Source organism: Phoxinus phoxinus (genome assembly GCF_949152265.1).
Source record: "Phoxinus phoxinus genome assembly, chromosome: 3".
In the NCBI taxonomy this organism is placed as follows: domain Eukaryota; kingdom Metazoa; phylum Chordata; class Actinopteri; order Cypriniformes; family Leuciscidae; genus Phoxinus; species Phoxinus phoxinus.
In genome coordinates, this window is record NC_136878.1 from 18,152,153 (window position 1) to 18,178,542 (window position 26,390).

Here is a 26,390-nt window from a genome sequence, read left to right on the forward strand (position 1 = left end):
TTCGTTTAATTTATTTCTTATAATTCATGCATTTTTCAAGCAATTAAACTATCCAACTAATAAACAAAATATGAATGTACAGTCAAAAATATACTAGTCAAAATAAGTTATTTAAATTTGCAGTAACTTTTATAAGGGCTTCTATTTGTGAGCCACCACGTTGCTAGGCGCTTTTTGTTTTTGTTCTTCTGGAGAGCAGAGCACGTCAAACTTTCGGAAGTTTATTCTTGATGTATTATGTAACCATATTTATTTTCAGAGACCATTTCTTATTACAGTTAACGTTACTTTTACTAGTTGTAAAGTCAACATTATTCACGGGAGTATAAATCGATTAATAGGCGTTGTTTAGCCGTAAGGATCAAATGATAAAGTCCATCTAATAAAAACTGTGCTCTAGCTAACTGTTTACGTTAAGCCTAATTTGTCCGTTTCGCCTAAATCTGTCTTGCTTTCCTTGCACTGTTCAGTTGCAAAACAAGCCATGAGGAGAAAACTGCCTAAATGATATGCTTACGTACGTTGTACTGCGTCGTTACTAGCCTAACTTTACCTGAAAAGTCTCCGGACTCTTCCTCGGGGTCAAGGCTTCGTCGCTGATAATGGATCAGTATCATATTTTGGAGGTTATCGGGGAAGGGTCATTCGGGCGAGTGTACAAAGGCCGCAGGAAGTTTAGCGGCCAGGTGAGCACTGCTGCATGTGCACCACGGTGTCAGAAAATCCTATTTCTTTACCCCCTGGAATTGATTTTAGGGATATTTATACGAGGTCATTTTTTCTTACCATATAATAACACAGCATTTCCTATATTTAAGTTAAAACGCAGTCTGAACAGTAAAGAAAAAGAAAAACAGAACAGTGTTCAGCGCCCTAAAACGTCAGTCAGCCAATCAGAATCAATCATTCTAGAGTCTCGTGATATAAATGTGAATAATTTGTTGGTCACTTTGTTGGATTATTCAGTTCTGTGTCTACATTACAGCAAATTGTGATATAATCTGGATGTTTTCATAATTGTCTGGGCTTATTTCATATTAGCCACACATTCAAAAACCCTCACCTCCAAGACATTAAATACAAAGAAAACAACAAATATAATATAAACAGGCTTTATTGAAGACAGAATCCCTCTCTGTCTGAGTAACATCAACACTTTTTTCCCTAGGTCGTGGCTCTGAAGTTCATTCCCAAAGTTGGCCGCTCAGAGAAGGACCTGCGCAGTTTGAAAAGAGAAATTGACATCATGAGGGGGCTTAAGCATCCCAACATAGTGCTGCTTTTAGACAGCTTTGAGACAGAGAGGGAGGTATGACTGTCACGACGTACTCCCAAGTCATGCTATGTTTTCCACTGTTAGTATAACCTGGTGCTTCCAGTGTAACGGCTTGTTGATTGAAATATAGCTCCCAGGGTTCACAATTTTAACATTCAAATTTCTAGGTAATAGTTCTCGTTGGCAAAGTGTAGAACATTTTTAAATGTTAAGATGCCGGTGTGGGTACAAAAGCAGTGCGCTTGTGACTTTGATGGTCCAATAACCTGTGTAAATGAAAAAAGTATCAGTGAGAAGAGTAAAAAAAAAAAAAACAGGACTGAATTTGTGTCAGAAAAATAATTAGAGCATGTATTCCTCTGACAGGTGGTGGTGGTGACAGAGTTTGCTGAGGGTGAGCTGTTTCAAATCCTGGAGGATGATGGCAGTTTACCTGAAAATCAGGTACATCCGTGGTCACACCGCTGTTTACATTTAATTCATTCTAGACTTTAAAAGCTGATAATATCATCAGTGATGCATATAAGAAATGTAAGTATGTCATACAAATTAGAATAAACTTACCGGTATTTAGCCTAAGGTAAATATATTTTTGGAAAATGCATACAGTTTATCATATAGTTCATCACTTTTATTTCTTTGACTTGATGTTGTGCTGGATTTTCTGCAGCTCAGACCTCTTAACTGGGACACACTCACCTGCTAACCTGTTATCTTACCTGTGTAGGTGTGTGAAATAGCCTGCCAGCTTGTTTCTGCCCTGTATTATCTGCACTCCCATCGTATTTTGCACCGTGACATGAAACCACAAAACATCCTGCTGGGAAAAGGAGGAGTAGTAAAGCTCTGTGACTTTGGGTTAGTGTTGCCAATTGGCACAAGTACAAAGTTCAAACTACTTTAGGAACTGTATATATATATACATACACACACACACACACACACACACACACACACACACACACACACACACACACACACACACACACACACACACACACACACACACACACACAAACCAAAATTTATTCAGACACCTTCAACATTTCTCACATTATCACAGTTTATTTGCTATAGTTTAGAAAATGGTAAAAAAAAAAGAAAAGAAAAAGACGTTATCACAGTTGATATTTCACTGGTTTTGGCCATCCTTCTGTTAGAGTGTCTCACAAATGAGTTCGGTTGAATAGCTGTCAGTTGTCAGCTGTTAAATTTAAGCACATAATTAGATAATACCAATTTAGGTCAACCAATTACCAAGCAATGCTTAATTTGGTTCATTATGTGGGGTAAAAAGGTTGGATTAGAAATGAAAGAAAAAACACTTCAGCAAAACATGGTCAGGCCAAAGTGTCTGAATAATTTTTGGTCCCAAATCTTTATAAATTTTACTGGTAGTCCACTGTATGAAGAATGTTTGGGTATAATATGTCAGTTTATTTTGCTATCCTCACATAAATGAACTATAGTGTCCTGCACCCACTAGTATAAAAATATATTCTTGTGACTCTTCACAGATTTGCTCGTGCCATGAGTGTGTCCACCTTGGTGTTGACCTCTATTAAGGGGACGCCTCTCTACATGTCTCCAGAATTAGTGGAAGAGAAACCTTATGACCACTCAGCTGACCTTTGGTCTCTGGGCTGCATCCTCTATGAGCTCCACACGGGGGCGCCTCCGTTCTACACCAACTCCATCTTTCAGCTGGTGCAGCTTATAGTGAGAGATCCAGTCAAATGGCCAGAGAACATGAGCCCAGACTGCTTGGTACGGAGTAGTTACTTCCCACATGAAAACCCCTGACTCTGACTTTTAAATTTTAGTTTAGTCTGATTTTAACGAATTAGTCTGATTTTGATCAGTATGCACTGGTTGTGGTAACATTAAATAGTACAGAGTATTAAACCCTTCTTTTCAATTGCTCTTTCTGTGGGTTCTCTTAATTTAGAGTTTTCTGAAGGGGTTGTTGATGAAAGACCCAGAGAAGAGGCTGTCATGGCCTGACCTGCTTCGTCACCCCTTTGTTGCAGATGGAGTTTTAAGTGAGGACTACTTACATTTTTATCATTCTATGAAATTGTATTTTCTTTGTACACATATCTGCAAAGTTAAATAATTAAAAACATATATTTAATTATAGCAATAATGTATTATAATGAAAATGTGTTATTGTTAGTAAAAGGGTGCCTTGTGCTGCTCTTTGCTTTAACAGTGGTGTCAGATGAGGGTTCAAGCAACCCCCTCACAGTCCCACCCAGCCCAGACCGACAGGCCCTGAAACACCAGCAGGCTGCAGAGAAGACAACAGCACGCAATGGAGAGGGCAAACTACTGCGCAAAGCTAGAGAGCTTCGAGAGAAAGAGAAGACTAACAAACGGGTAAACTCAAGCTAACGACAAATAAGTTTGTCTTTCTTCGTTTTCTGTGTTTCAAGGTTATGAATCTGTCTTTTAGATGTCTTCCTGTCTGGTTTGTTTTATTTTTGCAGTAAGATGAACTTTATTTAAATGAAACCAATGCTATTGTTGTTGGTGTGATTTGTGAAAATTCGACTATTTACATTATTATGGAATATGGGGAAAATATGGAATCAGCTGTGAAGGGCTTTCAAAGTATTAATTTCTGTGGAAGTGAAATAAGATTGTGTTGGGTGTTGTTTCACTAGGAGATTGCGAGTCAGACACGCTGTAAGACAGCTTCTGCTGGAGGAGCCCCCACCACTGGCCACTCATTGGGCAGCACCTTTTCAGTGTATCAAAATTCATCTCAGCCAGGAACCAATCAGCATCAAGCAAATGACAACAGTGTTACCAGGTAGTATTCCCATCTAGAATTTGAATTTGAAAACCTGCGGGCCTCAACTTATAAAAAGGGCATATTAACAATGCTGCTGTGACAGTGAAATTGATGTTTTTGACCAGCGTGATGGAATGAATATTTAATAAATCCAAATGTAGAGAAGTGAAATAGTCAAAAAGCCTGTTTAAACCAAGGGTGAAAGATATGGTGAGGAATCAGATTTTTTAAAAATATATAAATTGTTCCCATGTTCCCTTTTGTTTTTAGGGTTCGCTCAGCTCCACATAAAGGCCAGATCAGTAGAGACTACGAGAGGGAGTTCCCTTCTGTAGAGGTGGGACCCCGGCAAGTTATGAAGCACCCTGGACATGTGCGGACCAGTCTGGCTTCTGTCAGGATGGACAGTGAGGTTGTAATTTGAATCATTTAAAATGATATTGTGGATTTAGTTGGAGCACACTACTAATGTCAGATCTGTCACACAAGGTTTTTCCACTAAATCTGTTCCGCAGGAACAAGATATCGACAGTGATTCTGAGTGGCAACAATTGATTGAATTAAGTGATCAGGGCCCTGTGAACGCCTCCATCCTTCCGAGGTTAAAAACCAAGCTGCTCTTAGCTAAAAAACAGGTAACGTTCTGTTAAGTGTCACAAGAGCAGCTATTTGAACTGGGTAAGTGAGTGATTTAGTGAATTAAAGACTCACTGATCTGTCTAGCTATTGGTCAAGAAAGGTGAAGAGGCCTCCTCAATTCTACAGCCACTAAAGATCCTCAGGAACATTGTCCAGAGCTGTCAGTCCGGGGATGTTGAAACAGTGGGCAAGGAGTTGGATCTGCCTCATCTACTGTTCAGCCTGATTGAGGACATCCTGAACATTCCAGATCTAATGCAGGTCAGACACAAAAATTAATATGCATCTTCTATTCATCTGATTATTGTTTTAAATATATATTTTAATCATATTTTATAAGTTGTTTTAAATGGTTTTATTTTAATTTTAAATGATAATGTACATTTCTTCTTTTAATAGTTTCATTAATCATACTTGATTTCTGACTTATTGTTATTTGCTAAAGGAATCCCAGGGTGAGCTAATATTAGAAGATCTGATGAGTGCTCTCATAATGTACCTGGAAAAGAGCCCGGGCTGGGAGATAAAGGGCAGGAGGTACGGATTTATGAATCGGTTTTAATGTACAGAGTTACAGTACAGTTTTTTTTTCTCCAGTGAAATTGTTTTTACTTTCATTACTTCAGTAAATCTATTGTTCCTTTTTAAATGAAAGAATATTTAGTGTTAATTGCAGAACTCTTTGTTCGGCTGTCGTTATCTCTACTGCTGCTGGGCTTTTAGTGAAATTTTAATCTTATGAAAACTATATTTTTCCTCATCAGAGCTGAGGATCTCTGTCAGCTGTTTATTTCGGTATTTCTCTGTCGTGTCCAGAAGCATTCAGCGGTAAGTGCCTCTATGAACGATTTTCTCCCTAGTTTGTGTCAAATGCAATTTTAATCTGGAAAAATGAAGTACAATAATCGTAGGATGTCTGGTTTCATTTGCATTACGCTTGTGATTTTGTGGTCTCTCCTACAGCTTTTGGCAACAGCAGTCTTAACCTTGTTCACTCACCACGGTATAGCTGTGAATGTTGGTATAGAAAGGCTTACAAGCTTTTTGGGGAATATGTTGACAGACACGGCAGAGGTATAGTTCCATTATTTAAACTGTGAATAAGGGTTAACTCTTTGGAGTAATTAATGTCATTGATGTGATGAAATCCAAATCCAGTGTAGTCATTCCCCTCTCTCTCTCTCTCTCTCTCTCTCTCTCTCTCTCTCTCTCTCTCTCTCTCTCTCTCTCTCTCTCTCTCTCTCTCTCTCTCTCTCTCTCTCTCTCTCTCTCTCTCTCTCTCTCTCTCTCTTTTTTTTCCCTCTCTTTCTTTTCCTCTCCCCCTCCCACCATCTGTCTGCTCTCTCTTTTTCTTTCGCATAGGCACATAACCCCTTACCTGCAGGTTGGGGCATGTGTGACGGCCTTCTGTCACTGATTCTCCACAGACTGTCCGAGGTAATTCCTCTCACACTAATTCCCCTAAAATCTGTGCTGTGTTAATTAGAGATAGACCAATAATCGGTTTGACTTAATAATTGGTTTTCAATTGTTTAATATTGGATCTACAATAAATAACACCATTTGAAGTCTCTTAGGAGCAGCACCTAAGACAATAAGACAATTAGACAGCACAATATCGCATATTGTCCTATGTGTTATTGTTGTAATGTAATGATCATTGAATTATTATTAGTTATTTAGTTAAGCCAGAAATAAATCAACAATTAAAACCAGTTTTGGCATATTGTTTATGGGACACTTAAACATCTTTATCTCTAAAAAAAAAAAAATTATTGGTCATGTGTTAATGTCTTAATGATATGCAAGTAGGGACACATTTTTTCTTCCATATTGTGACATACATCCGAGTGTAGTGGATTAAAAAAGAATTTCGAAAATTTTGCGAAGGGACTTGGTTCTTTCCATCGATTGTTTATTTTGAGATGTGGGCATTGTACTCGAAAATGAAAGCGAGTTTACTGTCGATTGCGGAGGGGCATATGTTACCACAAAGAAGTCGCTTCACCAGAAAATCGAGTTATGAGATTTTAATTAAAAGTTACAAGGTCCAAATTAAAAAAAGAAAAATTAAACGCATGCTCAGAATCATGATCAATAACGTGCATTTACAAAATAGATGAATTTTAGGGTGAATAAGGTGAATTGTCTGGATAAAGAAATAAAATGGTTTATTTTTCCCTCCCTGATGAAAGTGTGAAAGCGGCTCACTGCTCAACTTTCAGGACTCAGAGCTTTGGCCCTGCTTGTGGGCTAAAGTGAACTCCACACTGGAAAACACAACATCCCAGGGATGTCATTTCTCTCCTAATGGTACTGAACACCAAGAGAAAGTTCACTTATTTCTGTATTGTAGCTTTAATATACCAGTCATTTATTTAATAACATACATTTGCCTCTGTTTTCCCTTACAGGTCTGTATGTGTTCCTCTCTCTCGCTTTATTGGTTTTCTCCAGCGATCCATACAACTGTGTGGCTCTCCTGTCAGATAACTCCACAAACTGCTCTTCTGTCCTCAGCCACCTTCTTACCACCAGTTGGTGAGCATCAAACATCACCTTAAAGCCTTACTATGGTGTCAAACAGTTTCTTTTTTTAATATTAGTGTTTATTTGAAGTGCATTTCTCAGTAGTTTACAGTATATGTCTCATTTTATACCTCACAGCAGCGCTGCATTGCTTGAGCATGGTCTTTTCTGGGGTGACTCAGAAATAAACAGCATATCAGTGATGAGCTGTCATCTTCTCTGCATCCCCTTCTCTTTGGAGTTATCCTTAGAAAAACTTCTGTCTGTTCTCCGGTCGTATCAAAGCGCAAATATTGTGGCCGGTCTAGTGCAGGTATGGTTTAAAAAATACTCCAGTATTTTTAGATGGCGCATGTCTATTGAAATATCGGAAATGGAATTTTTGTATTTCTTATTTTTCTGCTGACTTGTCTTCTTGTTCAGATGATTCAAACTCTTCCCGTTGCCCTGGTGGAGCGTCCGCTGTGTCTTCTGAATCGTCTACTGCTATCTGACCCACAGCACACCGCTCCATGCCTTATCACTGCAGCCCAGGCCTCCGCTTTCCTCCCTCACAGCACAGAAAGCACAGACAATGGAGCAGACCACACTCAGTATCAACTTAACCACTTCGGGAATGGTGTGGAGCAATCTAAGAGCAGTAGAATTGCAAAGAAAACCAAGGTGGATCAAATTAAAGGTGACATCAATTCGAAGAAGAGGTTACAGCGGCTCAAAGGCTGTGTAGATGCATCTAAGGAAAAAAATGATTCCCTAAAGGCTCAACACCAGCCATCCAAAAGCAAGACTCAAAAGGTCAGGGAGGTGCTACCAAAAACCAAAATATATCCGCAGAAGACCATGGAACATCTAAGAGATAAAATCGAGCAGCAGAGCGGTTGTATAGAGGAGCTCATGGACAGTTTGGAGATCCATGGCAGTTCTGTAGGACGTCTCCAAAGTCTCTCAGCTCAGCAAGGGTGCAGCATCAGCTGGCTTATGGACAGTCTGGAGGAGTTAAGGAGAAGTGGCGATCACCCCAAGGTCTCCACGGCTAAAACCCGATCCTCACCAGAAGAGGTCAGAACAGCAAGTTCTCTGCTGGCTGTGCTGCTACAAAGTGAAGTTCTCTGTGGGTGTGCAGTGGAACTTCTTATCCTTCTCTCCCAGCTAACACTTCATCTCACCCATCAATCTTCCTTCTTCGTTCCCGTCAAAATGACCCAACTGCGGCTTGCATTGCGCCACCGAGATGATGGAATCCGAGCCGCATGCTGTGGCTTGCTGGGCCACCTGGGCTCAGGTGTCCGGCAGGTCATCAGTGAATCAAAGTTTGACCTATTCCTGGACCTGTTAGGTTGCCTGTGCGATCCTGCTTCATCTGTTCGTAGGACGGCCTGCAAGGCGGTGGGAAACTGGCTAAGTGTAACGGGAAGAACCGATCTAAATATTTCCAGTAACGGTTTCAAGAATACAACTGACATAATTGCCTTGTCGGCACAAGACAAATCGAGGAGGACACCAGCAATGGAAGGCGTCAGACATAGTGAGGACGATGTATGGATGGAGCTCGCCATAGGAGCCGCCCCTCCCCTCGTGTCACTGCTGTCAGATGCTGATAATGTAATTCGACAGCACTGCTGTGGGGCCTTGGGTAACCTGGCTGCTTGCAGCGGAGGGGATGGAGCACTTCTCAATGTGGATGCTCCAGGCTTGATTCTCCAAACTGCCTGTAATGATTCCCATCATGCAGTGCGACGGGCAGCTGTGGCCACTCTGCGTGTGTTTAGCCAACAAAACACATTGCTACAGGTAAGAGCAGTGTGAATCGGTTTGAACTATCATATTTAGAGAATTAAGAGAGTAATGGGATTCATTGCACTCCTGTATAGTCAGACAAAGAGTGCAGTTCTTGTTGAATTGTATTTAAACACTGAAGCAAAATTAATATAGAGCTGCTTGTGTGCTGTATTGCATCATTTTGACAATTGTGCAAAAAAAATTGAAGGACAGACAAAGCTGGTTGGGGGAAAAAAAAATCCTTACTGTCATTTTCACATTTTCTCCTTCCCTTCCTCAAGGCTCTGAGGTCTCTAGATGCAGGAAGAAAACTCTGTCGCACATCCCAGAGCTCTTTATTTCAGAGGGATTATCAATGGCTTGTCAGCAAGTTGGACGGGTCAGTTGAAGGAAAAACATAAATGTCAGTCTCATAGTTCGTGTTTAAGAGAGAGGATGTAATTTCACTTTATCTAAAAATGGGTTGCTGGCTGCTTCTGTGGCTGAGAAAGCTTTCTTTTTGTCTGTATTTATTTGATCTGTGATCAAAAGATTTTGACTGAATTTGAATCTGTTATGTATTTTTAAAAAATGGCAGACATTCAGAAATGCCCTCAAAATAACATTGTCCTACATTTAGATGTATTTCAAATATAAGGTTTTTTATACAGCAAATGTTTGCATTTTTGATTCATTTTTGATTTATATTTAAAAAAGTTGCGATGTCGAGTGTTTGGTCTTTTTTTCTTTTTATAATAACAAAACGTCACTTGCATTTTTATGATGTAACTAATTTGCCAGCCTTACGTTCAAACTGTTTATATATATATATATATATATATATATATATATATATATATATATATATATATATATATATCGAAAAATACGATATTTATTATTTATATATAGGCCTATATATATATATATCGAAAAATCAGATATATATTTCGGGGTATCGAAAGGCTATCCAAAAAGATTTTTTTTGGTTTGTTGTAAATGTAATCTGTACGGGGGAAATATTGCGAAATCCATTTAGTCACCTTAAATGAATAAATCGATGGAATTTCCTAAAATTGTGTTTGTCTTGTCTGTTTTATGAGTGATTTTTTTTTTTTTTTTTTTGTGTGTGTGTGTGTGTTCTCTGGATAGGCTAGGCTATATCGTCTCACCATGTCAAAAATTGTTTTGTTTTCTAGCTATTTTACCGGAGATTTATCTGAGACGACTTGAAACTCTTTAAAAGTGTTTGTCACAAGAAAAGTTTTTTTTTTTTTAGGAAGAATTATTTAATCAGAATTATATAGCCTATATATATATATATATATATATATATGCCTATATAAAATTCCGGTAATTTCCAGTAGGCTATCCTGACCATTTTTTTAGTTTTTTTTTAGATGCACACAAATACAAAAGTAGCCTAGCCTAACTTACCAGTGAACAATCAGGCTGTTTGACAGGCGTGAGACAGACACCGAACACTAGAGTAAAATATTAAATAGCGCGCAGATTTATTTTGATTATTAACCCACCCGTTGTAAGAACACTAAAAAAACGTATTTTCAAGATAGCCTTGTTACATATTTTCAAAGAAAAGGTGTGAATAAATTGAATTAGGCTATTTTTTATATTAATATTGTGTGATTATTTAAATGCTCTAAAAAATGACACTCACTATTTTCCAACACTCGTGCACATAATGTCTAGGCTTTAATTTAGCTATCGGATGATTTGTGATCATGCGCCTCAGTGTGAAAACAACAAACAAGAAGACTAAATTAAAATAATGTTGGGTTCAACGGTAGGCTATAGCCTATTTTATTTGGAGAGATATTGAACAATAAACAAGACTGGTCGGTGTTCAGAAACTATAAATTACCTGTGAACCGTACCCGTTAAAACGGATATTAGCCTACAAATAATGAATTGCGCTACACAGAAATAAGACTTTTGACGGGACTAACAAATATGATTTCCCCCCTATTTTCTGCTCTTTCTTTGTATGCTACATTTGGTTCTGTCAGGGTTTAATAATAATTATTATTCAATAAAAAAAACTGGTTTAGGACTTTCGGGATACAAAAGGCAGGAGTGAACACTAGCCTACGGTTAATAATAATAAAAAAAGTAAATATTTTAGACATCCTACGTTGCTATTAGAATTGTACTAGGCTATTATTTTTTCTCCTTCCTTCCCTCTCTCTCTCACACACACACACACACACACGTACGTACGTAACTGACACTGTCTATGATTTTTCTGTGTCATTTGATTTTGTTTTTCCTCCACATCGTGCATTAGTGAGAATATGCGAATAGCTCTGCTCCATATATTTGGCTTGCAGAGCAGTAAACAATTTCCCGGCCAAACAAGGGATAAACTCCGTTTATCTGTTAAACAAGGTCTACATATTAAGCTCTAAAAATCTCTTATGAAGCCATCATCGCCAACATGCAAAGTTGCTGACATAAATCACTTTATTTGAATTCAATGGAATAACAGGAAACACAAAGAATTAATCGGAGACGATACATCGAAATGCCTGGTACAAAAATGACTAGTCTTAGTATTATAGCTGGTGTAAACTCTTGAAAATCTTGTGCCTTAATTTTGGGTTGTAAAAAAAAAAATCTCAACTTCAGAAAATGACCGTATAACACAGCGCATAATTAGCTATATTTCATAAACATGATTGTATACCGCCAAGGAAAGCATATTTCGATATGCTATGCTCTCTCAGTATCTAGGTTGCTTATTTAGAGGAATTAAATGATATTTGTAATATTGCTACGTAGTATTAAGGTACACACGACACTTCGGTAAAAATGCCCTCAAAGGAATAAATAGGAAGAATAAAGAGTAACTAATCAAAGCCTGATTTGCAGTTGATTTCTTTGTTATTGTTGTAATTGTGATAAATGCATGTCAACCAATTTGAGCAAGTAGAAAATCAGAGTCACTAGACAGGTTTACCAGAATAAACTCCTGAAATTGACTAAATTGTAAACATGAAAATCATAACATTTATCAACGATTGTGCATGATCGCAATTGCAAAAAATTCATAACTTGAGTCATTTACATTGTTGATGAAATATTGCTAAGACGCTGGGAAGTCTGCAATTCTAAAGCCACCACAATCATTTCAGTGATTATAAAAAAAAACTTTATCACTACAAAGATTTTACTTTCTGTCTCCCAACACACACTTGTACATTAGAGCAAACAAGCTTTATAAAATCACAAACCCTGATTGTAGTCGCAATAACAGCAGAGACATTGGGCCAAACAGTAGTTTGTGAATCAAATGCAACTCATTCATCTCTAATGAAATGTGTTAGCCAAGAGAATATAAAATTGGGCTTCTTAAGCAAGAAAGACATTTGCGGTAACATGTCATTCAGTAGAAAGAAAAACAAACATTCTTTGTAAAGAGCCATGAAATCTTCTGCATGCAAGAATCAAAATACAAGAAATCAACACACATAACATTATTAGGCAGTGCCATATCTTCAGCAGTTACAAACTGACATACCTCCATGACTTTGGACATAAATCGTATATACCTGAGCTGCAGGACTAATCTAAAATTGGGAATTCAAAAACACATCTTCAGTTTCATTATTCCTGAGGGAAATTCGTTTTGAGAAGTGCTTCCCCTGAAACTCAATATATAAGAAACAGATTGCTTTTAATATCAGTGCTTATTCCTTATTTAATATACGGAAGGAAAAAAAAGGAACTACCAATGTTGTACTAATTGTACATCATTAGTATTAGTACCATAAATGTTGAAACTGCTAATAAATAAATGTAACAAAAAAAAAAAAAAAAAAAAAAACTCAGTATAAATTAAGATCAATGCAGGTCATATGCGGAACTTGTGATATTACCTTACAGCCTTTTCTAAATAAATGAGGATGCGTTCAAGTCTATTTTGCGTTATTCGGTGTTTATTTCTGTCAATCGTAAATGGTCTGTTGTTAAAGCTCATTCATGAAACCGAGAGGACGAGTCGTCTAGCCACTCTTGAGAAAAGCAAGAGAAAAGAAAAAACGGCTGTCATTACAGTCAAAGACATAATCACAGTGCATATTAACTGATTTGGAGTTATTTCTGAGAAAGTGGATGTCTCTGCTGCAGCTGTTGATGGACTTTGTCAGTTTGTAACGAAAATGAAATGATTGAGTAACGTGCAATAGTACAACCTCCACCACATCCTAAAAACATTCAGTCAGAAAACATTCCAACTCAAATCTCCATTGCCTATCAGACTGCTTACAATTCTACTTGCAGGACCATCGTCAGGTGGTCGAGCTTTTGGTCAGGCGCTGGTTTCCTGTTTGAGGCGTTGGCTGCGTGCCTTGTACACCTCAATCAGGAGGTCTTTCACGTACTGGATCTCCCGTTCCACCGATTCTGCCTTGTCCCGTAGCTCACGGTTTCTACCCTCCAGACCATGAAGCTGTTCCTCCAACGTGTCCAACTCCGCTCGCTTCCTTTGACGATACCTGTTCAAAACGAATAATACAGAGGAAAGTCAGAAATTGTCACACTTTTCCTGTTTACTTACATAATTGTGGTCTTTTTTAAATCTCACAGCTACATTGTAATGATCGCAGGCATTGTAGTCTGAAGCATAATACAATTCCCTGTTAAGGATTTTGTACTTCCACAACTAAGTGTCACTTTAAAAAGCCACCAACTTTTCTATATTCGCTCATGTAGAATACATTTGACATCATTATGACTGAAAATACTATACCTGTGAGCTGCAGTCTTGTTCTGGTCTCTCTTCTTCTGTTTGCGTTGACCATGGTTCCCTTCGATTAGTGGCTCCTCAATGTCTGATTTCACAATGCAGGGGTCGTCTTTCAACACACAGACTCCTCTGGCACACGGGGACCCCATTTCAGGTCCGTGGTGGTCATCGCTCAGGCAGTCGGGGCCTTGGCCTTCGAGAAAGCTGCAGTGGAAGTTATGTTGCCGGTGAATCTCTACGCTCTCCGCCTTTACTGGGTCATTGATGGCCCCGAGGAAGCTGTGGTAGGCCTCTTCTTGGGATGTACTTTGGAGGAAAGAGCTTTCATTGGGTTCGGACTTCCAGGGGATGTCGGCCTTCTCGTCGCTAGCACTATTCTTCACTTCGCCCATCATCTCCATCTCTGCGCTTCCTCCTATGCCGCTTAAACTGACTTCTCTGACACCATACATCATCATTTCGTCTTTCTTGTGTGGAATTTGAACGGGTCCGCTAAAGTTGTACCCGCCGCCGCCGCCGCCACCCTTGCTCGCACCGCCAGCCTCTTCCGTGTAGCGGCAGTTCTTCTCCTCTTTGGGTAAAATGGCGCACCTCCTGATTTCCACTGCACTGCCTAGGCAGTAGCCTTTGCCTACCACCCGTTCATCTTCAGCACAGCTGTAGCTCCCACCAGGCGCAACAGCCGAGTTACCTGAGGAATTTCCTTTGGAACTCCAGATGCTACTCTCGTAGCTGTCACCCACCCTCACCCCATCGGGAACTCTCTTGCGGCCGCAGACGTTGCTGTTGGGGCGGCTGCAACTGTAAGGGGCATGTCTAGGAATCTTGGTACGGCCAATGGGACCTCCACAAAAGCTCAGCAAGTCAAGTTCCCCAGTTGCCAGGGTAACAAGTAGAGGGCTGGATTCGGATTGGTTGGAAGTAGAATATGATGCGTAGGGCAACTGGTAATACGACGGTGGACCAACTGCCGTTGGACCCTTGTCGCATTTGCCCAGTTTGGAGGCTTTTTCTGGGAGTGGGTCAGACAGGAAGTAATCCTCCAGCTGAGCAAGCTCCTCTTGCAGCAGAGAGGTCATGACCTCCAAATCTGAGGGCACCTGGATGTCATGCTGGAGGGGCGAGGGGGGAAGGGATGCATTGGGGGAGGGAGAGGAGTGAGGGGTTGGGAGGTAAGAGGAGAAATCTACTTCTTCCGTCATCCAGTCACTAAGACCATCACCTATGGGGAAAACAGAGTTCAACATGTTAATCACTGGCCTAGAGATCCAATGTAGCACAATTATTTAAACCAAATAAACAACTATACCGGCAGTATTTTAACAACCCGTAAAAAAAAAAATTTGAATTACATCTCAATGCGCTTACTAAATCCAAAATGTAAAACGCAGCATTAAACTAGCATGTCATCTAGAAAATATATAAAATAGATCCACGTTGGTAGTTTTACTCACTGTTCAAGGAGAACGAAATGTGCTGCAGTGCGGTGCCCACCTGAAACTGGGAAAAATAAAAAACTGTATTCACTGCAACTCACCAATTAAGTGCTGGTTCTCCTCTGGCCCCTCCCCTCTGCGCCCCTCCGATTGGCTGTGGTTAGCCTGTGGGTGAGAGAGAGTGAGGGGGTCTGCCGGGCAGACGAGTAGAGTCTTCCAAATAGGTGCTGACATTGTCATCATCCTGTCCGTTGATCCTACGATTCAAATGTCCGAGCTTACAGTGCACGATAGTGAAGTTTGAGAGTTGAGCCACAGAAAACAGGGCTGGGTGAGCATTATGAAACCTAAAAAAGAGGGAAAATATGATGAGGGACGGCGTGTTAAAACGCATTGTCTATGGAGGTTTCTGTCTATCTGGTATTGAGAAGACACTATCACACCAACATGATTCTTTAGTTGCTAAAGTAGGATGGAGGAGAAAAAAATCATTATGTCCTAGTTGGTGGGACTTTCCATTCTAAACTTATCCTGTCTTTTCTCAAATATCTAAAAATATCTCCAGCTGACCATAAATTCATATTTTTAGGTTGTTAACAATGTTGCAAATACAGTGCAAATTGAGTAAAAGAGCCATAACCCCCCAATATTCCTAAAGCATCAGCTAAGACACACTGGTGATTAGCGAGGGACCAATTTAGAAAACTACCACTCTTCCATCCATCAAAGTCCCTTGTGCCCACTTAGGGGAGTTCTACTGAGATCCTAGAGAAGCAGGCGAATGCTCTACTTGTGGGAAATTTATTAGCAGCCTAAATATAAAACACACACACAAATGTAAAACTTCTTCAGATCATATTTTGAATCATGCCAATAATAAATCACAATATCAAGAACTTTGAAAACGTTTCTTTTTTTCGGCACTATCATTTGTTTGTATGATGCAACCTAAGGTAGTACCTCCAAACGCCCCAATAACCTTTGCACCTACACTGAAGTCCAGTTTGTTTACAGTCTAAGGTCAGACACAGGACAACATTTTATGCTGACAGAATCATTAGAGACAACACTGAATGCAATGGCAAACAGCAGAAACAAAGCCTTTTCTTTTGCAATCAAGTATTTAAAAAAGTAATTCTTTCTAGCACTATGGCAGATGCAGACTCCTCTGAACTGGATGTCTGAACTTGGCCAGCACGTGGGTTACAATCTATGACGTAATGCAAAACCAAAGACAGCAAATCTTCGTGAAAGCTTTGAAAACGACTCATGCTTTTTCTCAAAGGCAATTTCTAAGAAAAGAAAAACAACATCCGCTGCATGCAACGTGAAACTATACAATAATGTGGCAGATATGGATGACGCAAATGGACAAAGGAACAACTTTTGCTAAGACATAATGACAGAAGAACCTGTGCAGCCCAGCGATTTATTGTTTGAATAGACAGGTTATGCGTATAATATTGATAATCACTCTATAAAACCCACAGACAAAGATGTTCAACAAACAAGTCACTTCAAAGTGCGTAAAATAATGGATTGTGTCTCAAAATAAATTCAACATGTAAACATGCTAATTAAATAGGTCAAACTGATTATTGTGTGATCATTCCTAAAGTTGCAAAACTGTGTAGCAACGATTTAAAGAGCTAAAGTGAGTTTCTGGAACTTTTCTAATAAGACAGCAATGTGCATAAAACATCGCCTGAAGCGTTGTTACAAGTGTGACAACATGCTTAACAACAGTTAAACAAAAGCAATACACCCTAAAAGTGCAAGCCAAGAGACAAAACAACAAAGAAAAGCAGTAAAGTAATAAGTTGTACTTACTCCATTCTTGCTTAAATGTTGTGGGTTTGGGGTGCGTTGCAAGTGCAAAGCACGGCGTTTCTTTAGGATCGAAGACTTTACTAAATTAAAAAGCCATGTCTCCTCCGGAGTGTCTAGGACTGAAGTGCTGTTGGTCTTGCTTTGTTGTGATGGAGTTGATGACTGAGAATCGGCTAATTGAGTCAATGCATCAGGTCACCCACACCTAGCAACCAGCTGCGTCACGCGGTCGGTCAGCCCCCAGTGCTATAGATTCCTCCGCCCTATGGATGTATTGGTCGAGATAAATTTCACACTTCGGGCCGGTGAAAACGCCCACAAGATTTAGCACTCACTTTCTCAACAACTTCCGAGAAAACACAAAATCCCGTTGGCATGTCCTCAACTTGAACATACTACGGTTTTAAAGCTCTGAGAGAAGAATATGTGATGAAAGCGGCTGTTCACCAGAGTTTGGATGATTATCATACAGTTGCAGTATCTGGTTATGCATGAAAAATTCATATCATATCACGCATAGCATACATTGCCGTTCAAATATGTATTGTTTCACGGGGACTACTTGATTTCTTCTAGCGAGGAAGAACACTTTCTGCTACCCAGGAGATACGTGGCTGTTGTTGCAGCTTAGTTGCATCAGCGCTTCAAGCTGCAAGCAGATTCGCTGGACGGACTGAGCCTGTCGTGCAGCGATTGGCTGGAGAGGAACTGTTGTCTTCCCTTATTGGCTGCCGCTAGAGAGACGTTGCTTCCCAGTGGTCTTCGGTTTTCCACTCTCCGTGCACATGTTTCACGTAAACATCCCGAGAGCAAATTCTGAAAGTGGTTAAACTTTCATGTCGCGGAAGGGCAGTTTACGGAACTTTACTGACAAAACATTGTAACAATAATTGTTGTGGCATTTGCTGATACGCGTTTTGGACGGTTCCCACTCGACTTAGAACGCTGTATTTAGCGGTTCAGTTGAGTTGTAGCCTACTAAGTTCTGTAAATATACGATTTTTTATTTTCATTTAAACTGTTGGGTGATTAATTTGTGTAATCTACATGTTGACTGACTTGGTGTGTGGATAATTAGCGAAAATAGGCTTATTTTCAGGTTTATTATTATATTTATAAAGCTGATAGTGCTAGCTTATTTACGTGTTTAACGTTACATGTTCCCTTAATTAACTGGCATCGTAGTTACTCTGAAGAGATTTAAAAACATTATACACTACATAATGTAACGCTAGTGTGTGAAACGTTAACGTAACAGTCAGCATCCACTTCAGCATCAGCATTTCCATTAACTGCCGTTGGGAAAAGCGCAAATTAAATTCTGCGATCGAGCAAAACGCAAACCCTATCTAGCGGGAGAAAGAAAGTTTCATTCATTGTTTGCTATATTTTGATCATTCAGTTTCAACTTCAGACTGACGGCGCCACATTATGCTGAGCTTCATTCAAGTCATGCGCGCCACAGTGAGACGAGACAAATTACCCTCAAACTCGCAAACTTATTTCCCGTTAATAACGGTTTTTCATAGAATCAAGCTTTGTTTTCCCCCCTCAGCAAATCCTAAAGCTGATTGAAGGAGCTATGTCTTCCTGTTGCTATAGTAATAGCGAACACTGCCCCCTATTTTAGACATGTTTTCTGGTTGCTGTTGCCATGGGATTTGCAACGAGCGCGCTCTCGCTCCCCCTTTCGGCCCGTGTTTTTCAGTTTTGTCTCTGTTGAGTAAAAACGACATTCCATGCAAAGTAACTTCAGTCTTTAACAAACACAACTGCAACAAGTGTCTATACTTAGCCTTTTTCATTGAAATTAGGCTACGTTTTCGTCATTATTAGCTAATACGCGCCCTTGCCCTTAACAGTCTAGTCGCCACAAATTACACAAGTTGAGTCGTCAGAAATATTATGAAAGTTATCTTTTTGGTTTATGATGATAGGATGTAATAAAATCATCTTGCCAAAACATGGGAAACCTGAACAGACAGAGGAAAGTGTAAAACTGTCAGAAGGAATATGCCGCAGCTTTAGCAGAAGGTTACGTCTTCCTCGACTGAGGAGAAATTGATTTTATTTACACTTAATAGCCCTGCATGAACCAAGATGACACCTGCTTTCTCGAGGAGCAGTCAGAGAGCGACGGGATCAAAGAGGGGCTTCTGAAGGTACTGTGATACTGTAATTCCTCTTGTGAGTCGGCTCAGCCTCGCAGTTGTAGAAGTGAGGCCTGATGCAATCTTCGTGACCGCAGTCGTAACGTTGAAGAGACTGAGATAATAATGGTTGTTGAAGTGTGGGATCTCTCCCAGGAAAGCGCTGACTCTCCCAACTCGCCGTGTCTTAATTGGTCCGTGGGGGCGCCCTGTTTGCGCAAAGCGTGAGAGAAAGTCAGCAGTACACACACACACACACGCGCGCGCGCGCGCGGGCAACGCAGCCACAGACAGCCCCAGTGCTGTTGGGCCATCATACTTTGAGTTTCTGTTTGTATTGAGATTTTTTCCCCCACCTTAAATAGCTGATGTTGCAAATAGAGATGTAGGTCCAGGCAGTGGTGTTAATTAATCACAGTTTTTTTGAGGATTAAGAACGCTGGTTGGAGTGATACATCTGTTCCCCTCCATAAATCCAACTGTCCATATGTGAAACAATTAGCTCATTCAAACGTGAGATGCAGTTTTAGGGTGCTGTCTAAATCGATAAACACTATTAAAAGCTAATCTTTGATTTTATGTTCGTTTATTTCTTTTATTCACTTTGTTTTGGCCTCTTAAAGCCCCCCCTCAGGCATTCTGTATGTTTGTCAGAGAATAAGGAGTGGGTGAGAGAGCAAACGCATCATGCCAAGTTCATGTATAGCACACATTAGTAACAGTTACATCACAATTTCATCACCATCTCCTTCTGAATTCATTGTTGTCTCTTTTCTTCATTCCCCTGCACGAGCGATCAAATCGTTTCAAGTTTCGATTACTTGCTGTAACTTTAAAAAAAAGACTCAATAGGATTCAATCATCTAGTAGAAATCTCAGCAAAATTGCTATTGTTTCATTTCCCACTGCAGCACCAAATATCGTGGGATTCGGGATATCCTTTCAACAGGTTTCAACTCAAGAGGTTTGCTCCCTCAAACATAACCTAGTATTTAGAATAGGCCTAACAAACGTGCAAGATAAAGATGTGTCTAATAACGCATGTTGCGTGGCATGAACTAACCGCAGTCATTTCACTGACTGTTCCTTCGGGAGCGCGAGGCAACGTTGAAGTTGTTTGATTTTGAGAAAGTGCATTTGTCGCGCGCCTCCCTCCCCCGGGACGCCGCTGTGTTCGGGGTGCGTCTCGCATCTCAAACTCAAGGACAAACTCAAGGAGTTATTGTGTTGGAATTTCCCCCACCCCTTGTGTATTATTCCATTTTTGAATGGTTATTATTTACGTTTAGGCTATGTGAGTTTACATGTGTAAACATCGAAAGCTCTAGTGTGTCTGAACGAGTGCGCGCGAGCGCAGTTCCTGTGTGAAGATGCTCGCTGGTTCTCATGGTTGGATTAGCTCGGTTGATCACGGCTTCAAAGTGGAGGGCTCTAGATTCCCAAGTGGCTCCCCTCAAATGTCTCCGAGTTGATCTTCTGCACCGGCTCAACAGTTGATCATGTCAGCTCAGTCCCTAGTGATTTTAAGGCACAAACCTTCCCCTCTTGCTTTGATATGGGAGACGACTTTTGCTGCTCTTTGAAACTCAAAAGATCTCATAGGCTAGGTTTAATTAGTATTTGTAGGTTGTTTACACGTTACATTTTTTAACTAAAAGCGACGTCCTTATTTAAATTTGTTGTCTCCCGTTCTTTGCGTTTATTATGTTCGTTGAGTTAGTTCCTTTTGCTTTTATGTTGCTTAATTTTAAAGTGAGATGAATTAGCATCAAGTGATAAATTAATTGGTGAGCTTCTGCTGGTGTAGACAGATGGCATCATTATAACGCTGATGACATTTGTAGTTGCATTTAACTGTTATGGTAATGAATGGGTGCGAGGCAGAGAGGAAAACAAGCTCAGGGCCCCGGGGCCTCAGCAGAACACAGAAGGGAACGCAGATCCAGCCCTTGCATCTGGAACATGAAAACACGCGCTGAAGCGGCGAGACATGACGAGTTACGCCCTCTACCGAGCACATTGGGTAAACCAACAGACCGCTTCGCCAGCGCTCTACTTTTTATTCTCCACGGAAATTATCCCTGAGAAATGCAATGGGAAGAGTTTTGAAAAGAAATACATAAATCAAAGTAAAAACAAAAATACACACGTTTGTTTTTCATTTATAAACTTTATTGTTTATACTGTGTCTACTGTGGGACTGTCTTGGGAATTTCCCTGTCCATTAACGGATAGTTACAGTTACAGATGTAACTGATGTCTGGCTCATGTGTGTTCTGCGGTTACAGCGAAGAGTCCGTTTTACTGAACCCTCACTTTACTGACAGCACATGATGCATACATTTGTTTTGCCAATTATGTTTTTTTCTTCTTCTTTTAGGCAAATATAGCACTGGTTATAGCATAATGGTTTGTGTCATGTGAATGATATAAACACTTTTAATAGAAAATATTTTGAGATCTTTTTCTCGTTTAGTTAAATGCATGGATCAAGTCGATTATACCAGTTTGATTATAGTGTTATTTTTTATCTGTGAACCTCATACATAATTTCTTAGGGAAGATTGGGGCTAGTTATCACACAGGGAAGTTGTCACAATGGTTAAACTCAATAACTATAACGTTTTAAGTAAAAAGTATAATTACAAAATGTTGAAGAGTTTTCTCTTCAAAACTTTTTTTTATATTTTAGTTACAGCTGTTTGGTTAACAAGTGAAAAAAAAAAAAAACACAATGGGATACATTCAGGTAAACGTCTATACATACAGACAATTTTATATTTTTTTAAATATTTGTTGTTCAAAACAATGTTTATTTTAATTTTTTGTATGCTACTATTTGCTTTACCCGTTTTAAGTTACACTTTATTTTACAGTGTCATTGTTACATGTTATATACAGTTACTAAAAATAACTATAAATTATGCATTATTACCGGTACTTGCTTGCGACTAACCCTAAACCAAACCAAACCCTAAACCTAACCTGGAGTTACTTAATATTGCTCAGTGCTTAAATGTATAATTACAGTGAAACAATGACACATTAAATAAAGTTTAACCTTGTTTTGGTGTTTAAATTTCATCCCACTAACCATCCTTAATGAACTGCAAAAAAATGTTTTGGGTTTGTGTTGAAGGTACAACTTTAAGATATGTGTTTATACAAAACATTTTTTTTTTTTTTTTTTAATAAACCAACCCTGAGAATTATTCACTGGAGTAAAAGGTGACAACTAGCCCTGCTCTATGTGACTACAAGAAAACATAGTTTGTTAGACTTTTATTAGCCTTAGAGTATATAATACTTATTTATGTCAAATGAAACATTTTTTTTTAATATTTAGAAATACATTGTTAGTGCTATAACACTGAATTATCAAAAGTTAGCACTGTTTTTCTCATTGACTTAGAAGATGTCCAAGAGGATATCAATCATCTGAATAGCATAATACACAAAATATCTGATTATAAATCATAGTGGCACATCCATACATTTTTAAAACCCTGAAATAAAAGATGTGCAAATCAGAGTACACATAACAACACGGGTGAAGCTTTGGCAAGACAAAACCTGTTGGTACAAACGTACCCAAGACCTTGAAAACAAAAGTGTTTACTGCAATGGTCCCTCACCAAATAATCTCGTATAATAAAGTTACAAATCAGGCAGCAGCCATATAGTTTTTAGTTACATGTCTGAGCACCTGAGCCATTTGTTTAAGAATCTTTGCAGCAAAAAAGTTATATAATTATATATTATACAGATAAAGACAACATATGCAATATATTTTAAAGAAATTAAAAATATGAATTCTGCCTCTCCACCTAAAAAGATATTATGAAAGCTATAAAATGCTATTAAGTTTAATCTCATTGTAATCATGTAACTGCGCCTAAATAACTCAAAGTAAAGATAAGTGTTGGTAATACACCGACGTATATACACCTGAAGACTTGGCACCATAAAACTATAGCGATATTAAATAAAAGTACTGAGCATATGATTGTTTTTAAATGCCATAAAATACGGTAAGCTCTGTAACTGTCTCTGTATTACAATAATGCAGAGATAAACTCTCTCTCTTTCTCTCCCTCTCTCGATCTATCTTTATATATAATATATATATTTCCGCTTCTCTTTTTAGTAACATCAATTCTGAGCATTAGTCGCACAATACATGTCGTCGTCATCAGGCCAGCCTGGATTCCAGTTCTTCTATAGTCATGATGACAAAAGAAGTCAGTCAGTGCTGGCTGAAGTTTTTGACACAATTCTGCATAATGTTACATGTCCTGGTAAATCTCAGATCACTGCAGGCAGAATGGCATCCACTCTCCCTCAGGTCATAAACTGCGTGTAGCCCTCGGCACCCGTTACTATGACGTCCATCCAAATTCGCATGGCCTCTGGGGACGGTGCCACCATGAAATAAAGTCGATCATGGGTCTTCACGCAGAAGGTTAGCGAAGGATTTGGACTCTGTAAGGACAGAAAAAAAGACACAGTATGCATTAAAGTGTGAGAAGATGGAGAACAGCAGGGCAGAAAAAAAAAAAAAAAGGCATGTCGCTGAAGTGAAAAAAGAAAGCATGACGAAATGTACATGAACATGAAGCCGCCTTTGATCTCTTTGCCTTCTGCTGTAAGAAATTCTCTTTATGAAAAGACGCCTGTCTGTTTAAACTTTCAATGCGTGCTCAAAGTTGGCGCTGTAGTGTGAGCAGTATGGAGCTTGATATGTTGATGGTAAACAGGATGTGTTTAAAAAAGCACGGCATCAGTTCACTCATTACCTTAGTTGCGCTGCGCAGGTGATCGTAATACACCTCCTCTATGGCTTGGAAGTAGATGACACCCTTCAGTTTGGTCTCGTGTTTATCTGAGTACAGACCATAAGGGAAAAAAATTAAGGAAAATAACAATGCCATGTATAGATTTTTTTTATTTTATGAAATTATTCTACAGATCAGGTTTTTTATTTATTGAAGAGAGATTGTATTTCCATTATACAAAGAGTATGTTGTGATTTGTTTTAAATGTCAGAAATAACTTAAATATTGGAATAAAAAAAGTGCAGTCTTTTTAAAATCTTTCCACAGGGATTAAACAAGCACATAAAGTAGAAATGAATTCTAGCGCACACAGCGATTCACCTAAAAGCATTGTCTGTCTCAATTTAACACCGTCTGCCACCCACTGCAAACAGCTCCTCTGCAGACTTTCCTTAGCGCTACTTAGCGCAAATTAACATCTCTCTTCGGATCGATTCTTATCTCGTAGATGGTTTGAAACCACTGTTTTAAGCTTGTCAGTGAGCCCCCTCACATCAGTGTTGACGAGTAAGATTGACTACTTTCCCTTTTGAACGGTTTCATTTTATTTATTTATGTTTTTATTTTTTGGCTCTTCTCTGTTCCTTACACAAATCTGCTTAGTAATGGGATAAATTGTTTTTGTGTTTCATGTTTTTGAAGAGTTAAGTGCAGTATTGTTACTCAGAACTGAGCCAGGGGTAAATCTACACCCCCATCCCTCACAAACGCTGGGCTAGAGAAAGTATTGCAGTTTATTTCATCATCATCATCACCACCATCATCATCATCACTGCTAACATGGGGAGTGAGGGGGTGAAAAGGCTACACACATGAGCAAAGCGTATGTGTGCGTGAGAGAGAGAGAACATCTAAAAGAAAGACATGATCGGAAATTGAGCGAACAGAGATAAAACGTTTCACCAGAACTTGCCACTTTGTAAGTGCCGTCAATTTTTTTTCTTCATATTTCTTCTCTTTTTCCACCTTATATATTTTTACTTACAGTATACTAAACAACACCAGAAAAAGCATGTGCTCTCCTTCACACTTAAATCCATTTCTATATAAATTTGTCAGGAATTAAATTGAGATTTATAAATATAAACAGTATGCTTTTTGAAAATTGTCTCAAAATGATATAAACTGTATTGTGAATTTAAACAAGTAAAATCCAAAATGTATCACAAAAACTGTAAAAGAAAACAAAACAAAATTTGCTGACCATTTAATCAGGCATAATACAACAATTATCTTACCTATGTAATAAGAGAAGGTCCTTTTAAGCCGATCAAAGACAAACCAGCGTTTTTTCCAGGATTTGATCTTGCCGCCCATCTTCACAAGATGACCCTTGCACATTTTCTCTGTAACAATGACAAACGGACATGTGTCCACGCAGTGGCCTGATGACTCCACATGGGAACGCAGGTCAAACTCCTCTTTTCGAATAGGTAGGTAGCGCGTCATTGGCCGAGCCTGAGGAGGGCAGAGCTCAGATTAGCTGCTGTCTCAAAAATTTCCATAAAAATTTACTTGTTCAGGTACACATAACAACAATACAATTCATGGAAATATAGCATGATGATTTGATATTGTGATCACTGTATTTAAGCGGGGAAAAATGCACACAGTGGTGAAGATCACGGGTTGAATCCATTGTTTTGGTTGTGTGACTTATCTGTGTTTAAAACATTGCTGTCCTACTGCCCTGCCCTTCCTTGCCTCTGCCTTAGACCCCCTCCTCTTCCTCCCATCTTATCTTCTTTCTGCTGTCTCCCTCTCACCATCTGTCTGTGTGTCTCCTCTCATCCACCTGCTGTGCGGAGCTGCTCTCTGTGCATTCATGCCTCCCGTCTGGCCCAGTCAAGCTGAGCAAGTGACCTCATAAAGACTTTTAAAGAGCAAATCCAAACATTCACTGACCTCAGAGCGGCACCGGTGAAGCGCACTGCTGTGTTCAGAGTTGTACGCAGACATTGAAACTGTCTGTACAAGTGAGAGCAGGCGCTACACCACTGTGTATACATCCGTGTTTCAAACGCGAATTTATGACTAACCTGTTACATATTTATATATACACATTATATTGTGCTAAACATTATTAGTTAAAGGGTTAGTTCACCCAAAAATGAAAATTCTGTCATTAAGTACTCACCCTCATGCCGTAAGACACCTTTGTTCATCTTCAGAACACAAATTAAAGTGCACCTATTATGCAAAATTCACTTTTACATTTGAACATAAATGTGTGTTGGCAGTGTGTGTACACAACCACCCTATAATGATAATAATCCACCAGCCTAACGTTACTGATCACGATAGAAATGAAAGCGAGAGCGCGCACTTTATGACAGCTCATCGAGTCGTTTTACAGATATAAAGTTTACCAGTTT

General features: G+C 39.3%; 3 protein-coding genes across 16 annotated transcripts in view; 1 reads left to right on the plus strand and 2 right to left on the minus strand.

Moving 5' to 3' along the window:
* The first annotated feature begins 157 nt into the window (after positions 1–157).
* On the plus strand, positions 158–9,671 carry stk36 (serine/threonine kinase 36 (fused homolog, Drosophila)). The gene is made up of 20 exons (XM_079607044.1): positions 158–686; positions 1,169–1,309; positions 1,643–1,720; positions 2,004–2,134; positions 2,794–3,043; positions 3,225–3,318; positions 3,489–3,655; positions 3,943–4,091; positions 4,344–4,485; positions 4,589–4,708; positions 4,797–4,973; positions 5,158–5,249; positions 5,477–5,540; positions 5,676–5,786; positions 6,075–6,149; positions 6,908–7,025; positions 7,127–7,253; positions 7,380–7,554; positions 7,665–9,032; positions 9,302–9,671. The coding sequence occupies exons 1-20, from the start codon at positions 603–605 to the stop codon at positions 9,419–9,421; spliced, it is 3,783 nt and encodes a 1,260-aa protein (XP_079463170.1). The 5' UTR covers positions 158–602; the 3' UTR covers positions 9,422–9,671.
* A 1,795-nt stretch (positions 9,672–11,466) lies between these two features.
* On the minus strand, positions 11,467–17,632 carry atf5a (activating transcription factor 5a). The gene is made up of 4 exons (XM_079606778.1): positions 17,031–17,632; positions 15,302–15,547; positions 13,768–14,986; positions 11,467–13,513 (listed from the first exon to the last, which is right to left on the minus strand). The coding sequence occupies exons 2-4, from the start codon at positions 15,441–15,443 to the stop codon at positions 13,327–13,329; spliced, it is 1,548 nt and encodes a 515-aa protein (XP_079462904.1). The 5' UTR covers positions 15,444–15,547; positions 17,031–17,632; the 3' UTR covers positions 11,467–13,326.
* Positions 17,633–22,370: 4,738 nt separating this feature from the next.
* The window catches only part of phldb1a (pleckstrin homology-like domain, family B, member 1a), a 43,847-nt gene continuing 39,827 nt past the window's right edge, over positions 22,371–26,390 (minus strand). For all 14 annotated transcript variants that reach the window (XM_079608376.1, XM_079608377.1, XM_079608381.1 and 11 more), the window contains 3 exons: positions 25,254–25,473; positions 23,977–24,062; positions 22,371–23,662 (listed from right to left, as the gene is read on the minus strand). In XM_079608376.1, the coding sequence (XP_079464502.1) occupies positions 23,522–23,662; positions 23,977–24,062; positions 25,254–25,473 (447 nt within the window). In that variant the 3' untranslated portion in view covers positions 22,371–23,521. The remainder of the gene's footprint in view (positions 23,663–23,976; positions 24,063–25,253; positions 25,474–26,390) is intronic.

Bases quoted from the DNA above. Each gene is read 5' to 3' on its own strand.
- stk36 (XM_079607044.1), top strand. From the start codon at position 603: ATGGATCAGTATCATATTTTGGAGGTTATCGGGGAAGGGTCATTCGGG. The intron at 3,319-3,488 runs GTGAGGACTACT...TTGCTTTAACAG, and splicing joins TGTTGCAGATGGAGTTTTAA to TGGTGTCAGATGAGGGTTCA. The intron at 5,787-6,074 runs GTATAGTTCCAT...TCTTTCGCATAG, and splicing joins TGTTGACAGACACGGCAGAG to GCACATAACCCCTTACCTGC.
- atf5a (XM_079606778.1), bottom strand. From the start codon at position 15,443: ATGATGACAATGTCAGCACCTATTTGGAAGACTCTACTCGTCTGCCCG. The intron at 14,987-15,301 runs GTGAGTTGCAGT...TTTTCCCCATAG, and splicing joins GGAGAACCAGCACTTAATTG to GTGATGGTCTTAGTGACTGG. The intron at 13,514-13,767 runs GTATAGTATTTT...CGTTTTGAACAG, and splicing joins AACAAGACTGCAGCTCACAG to GTATCGTCAAAGGAAGCGAG.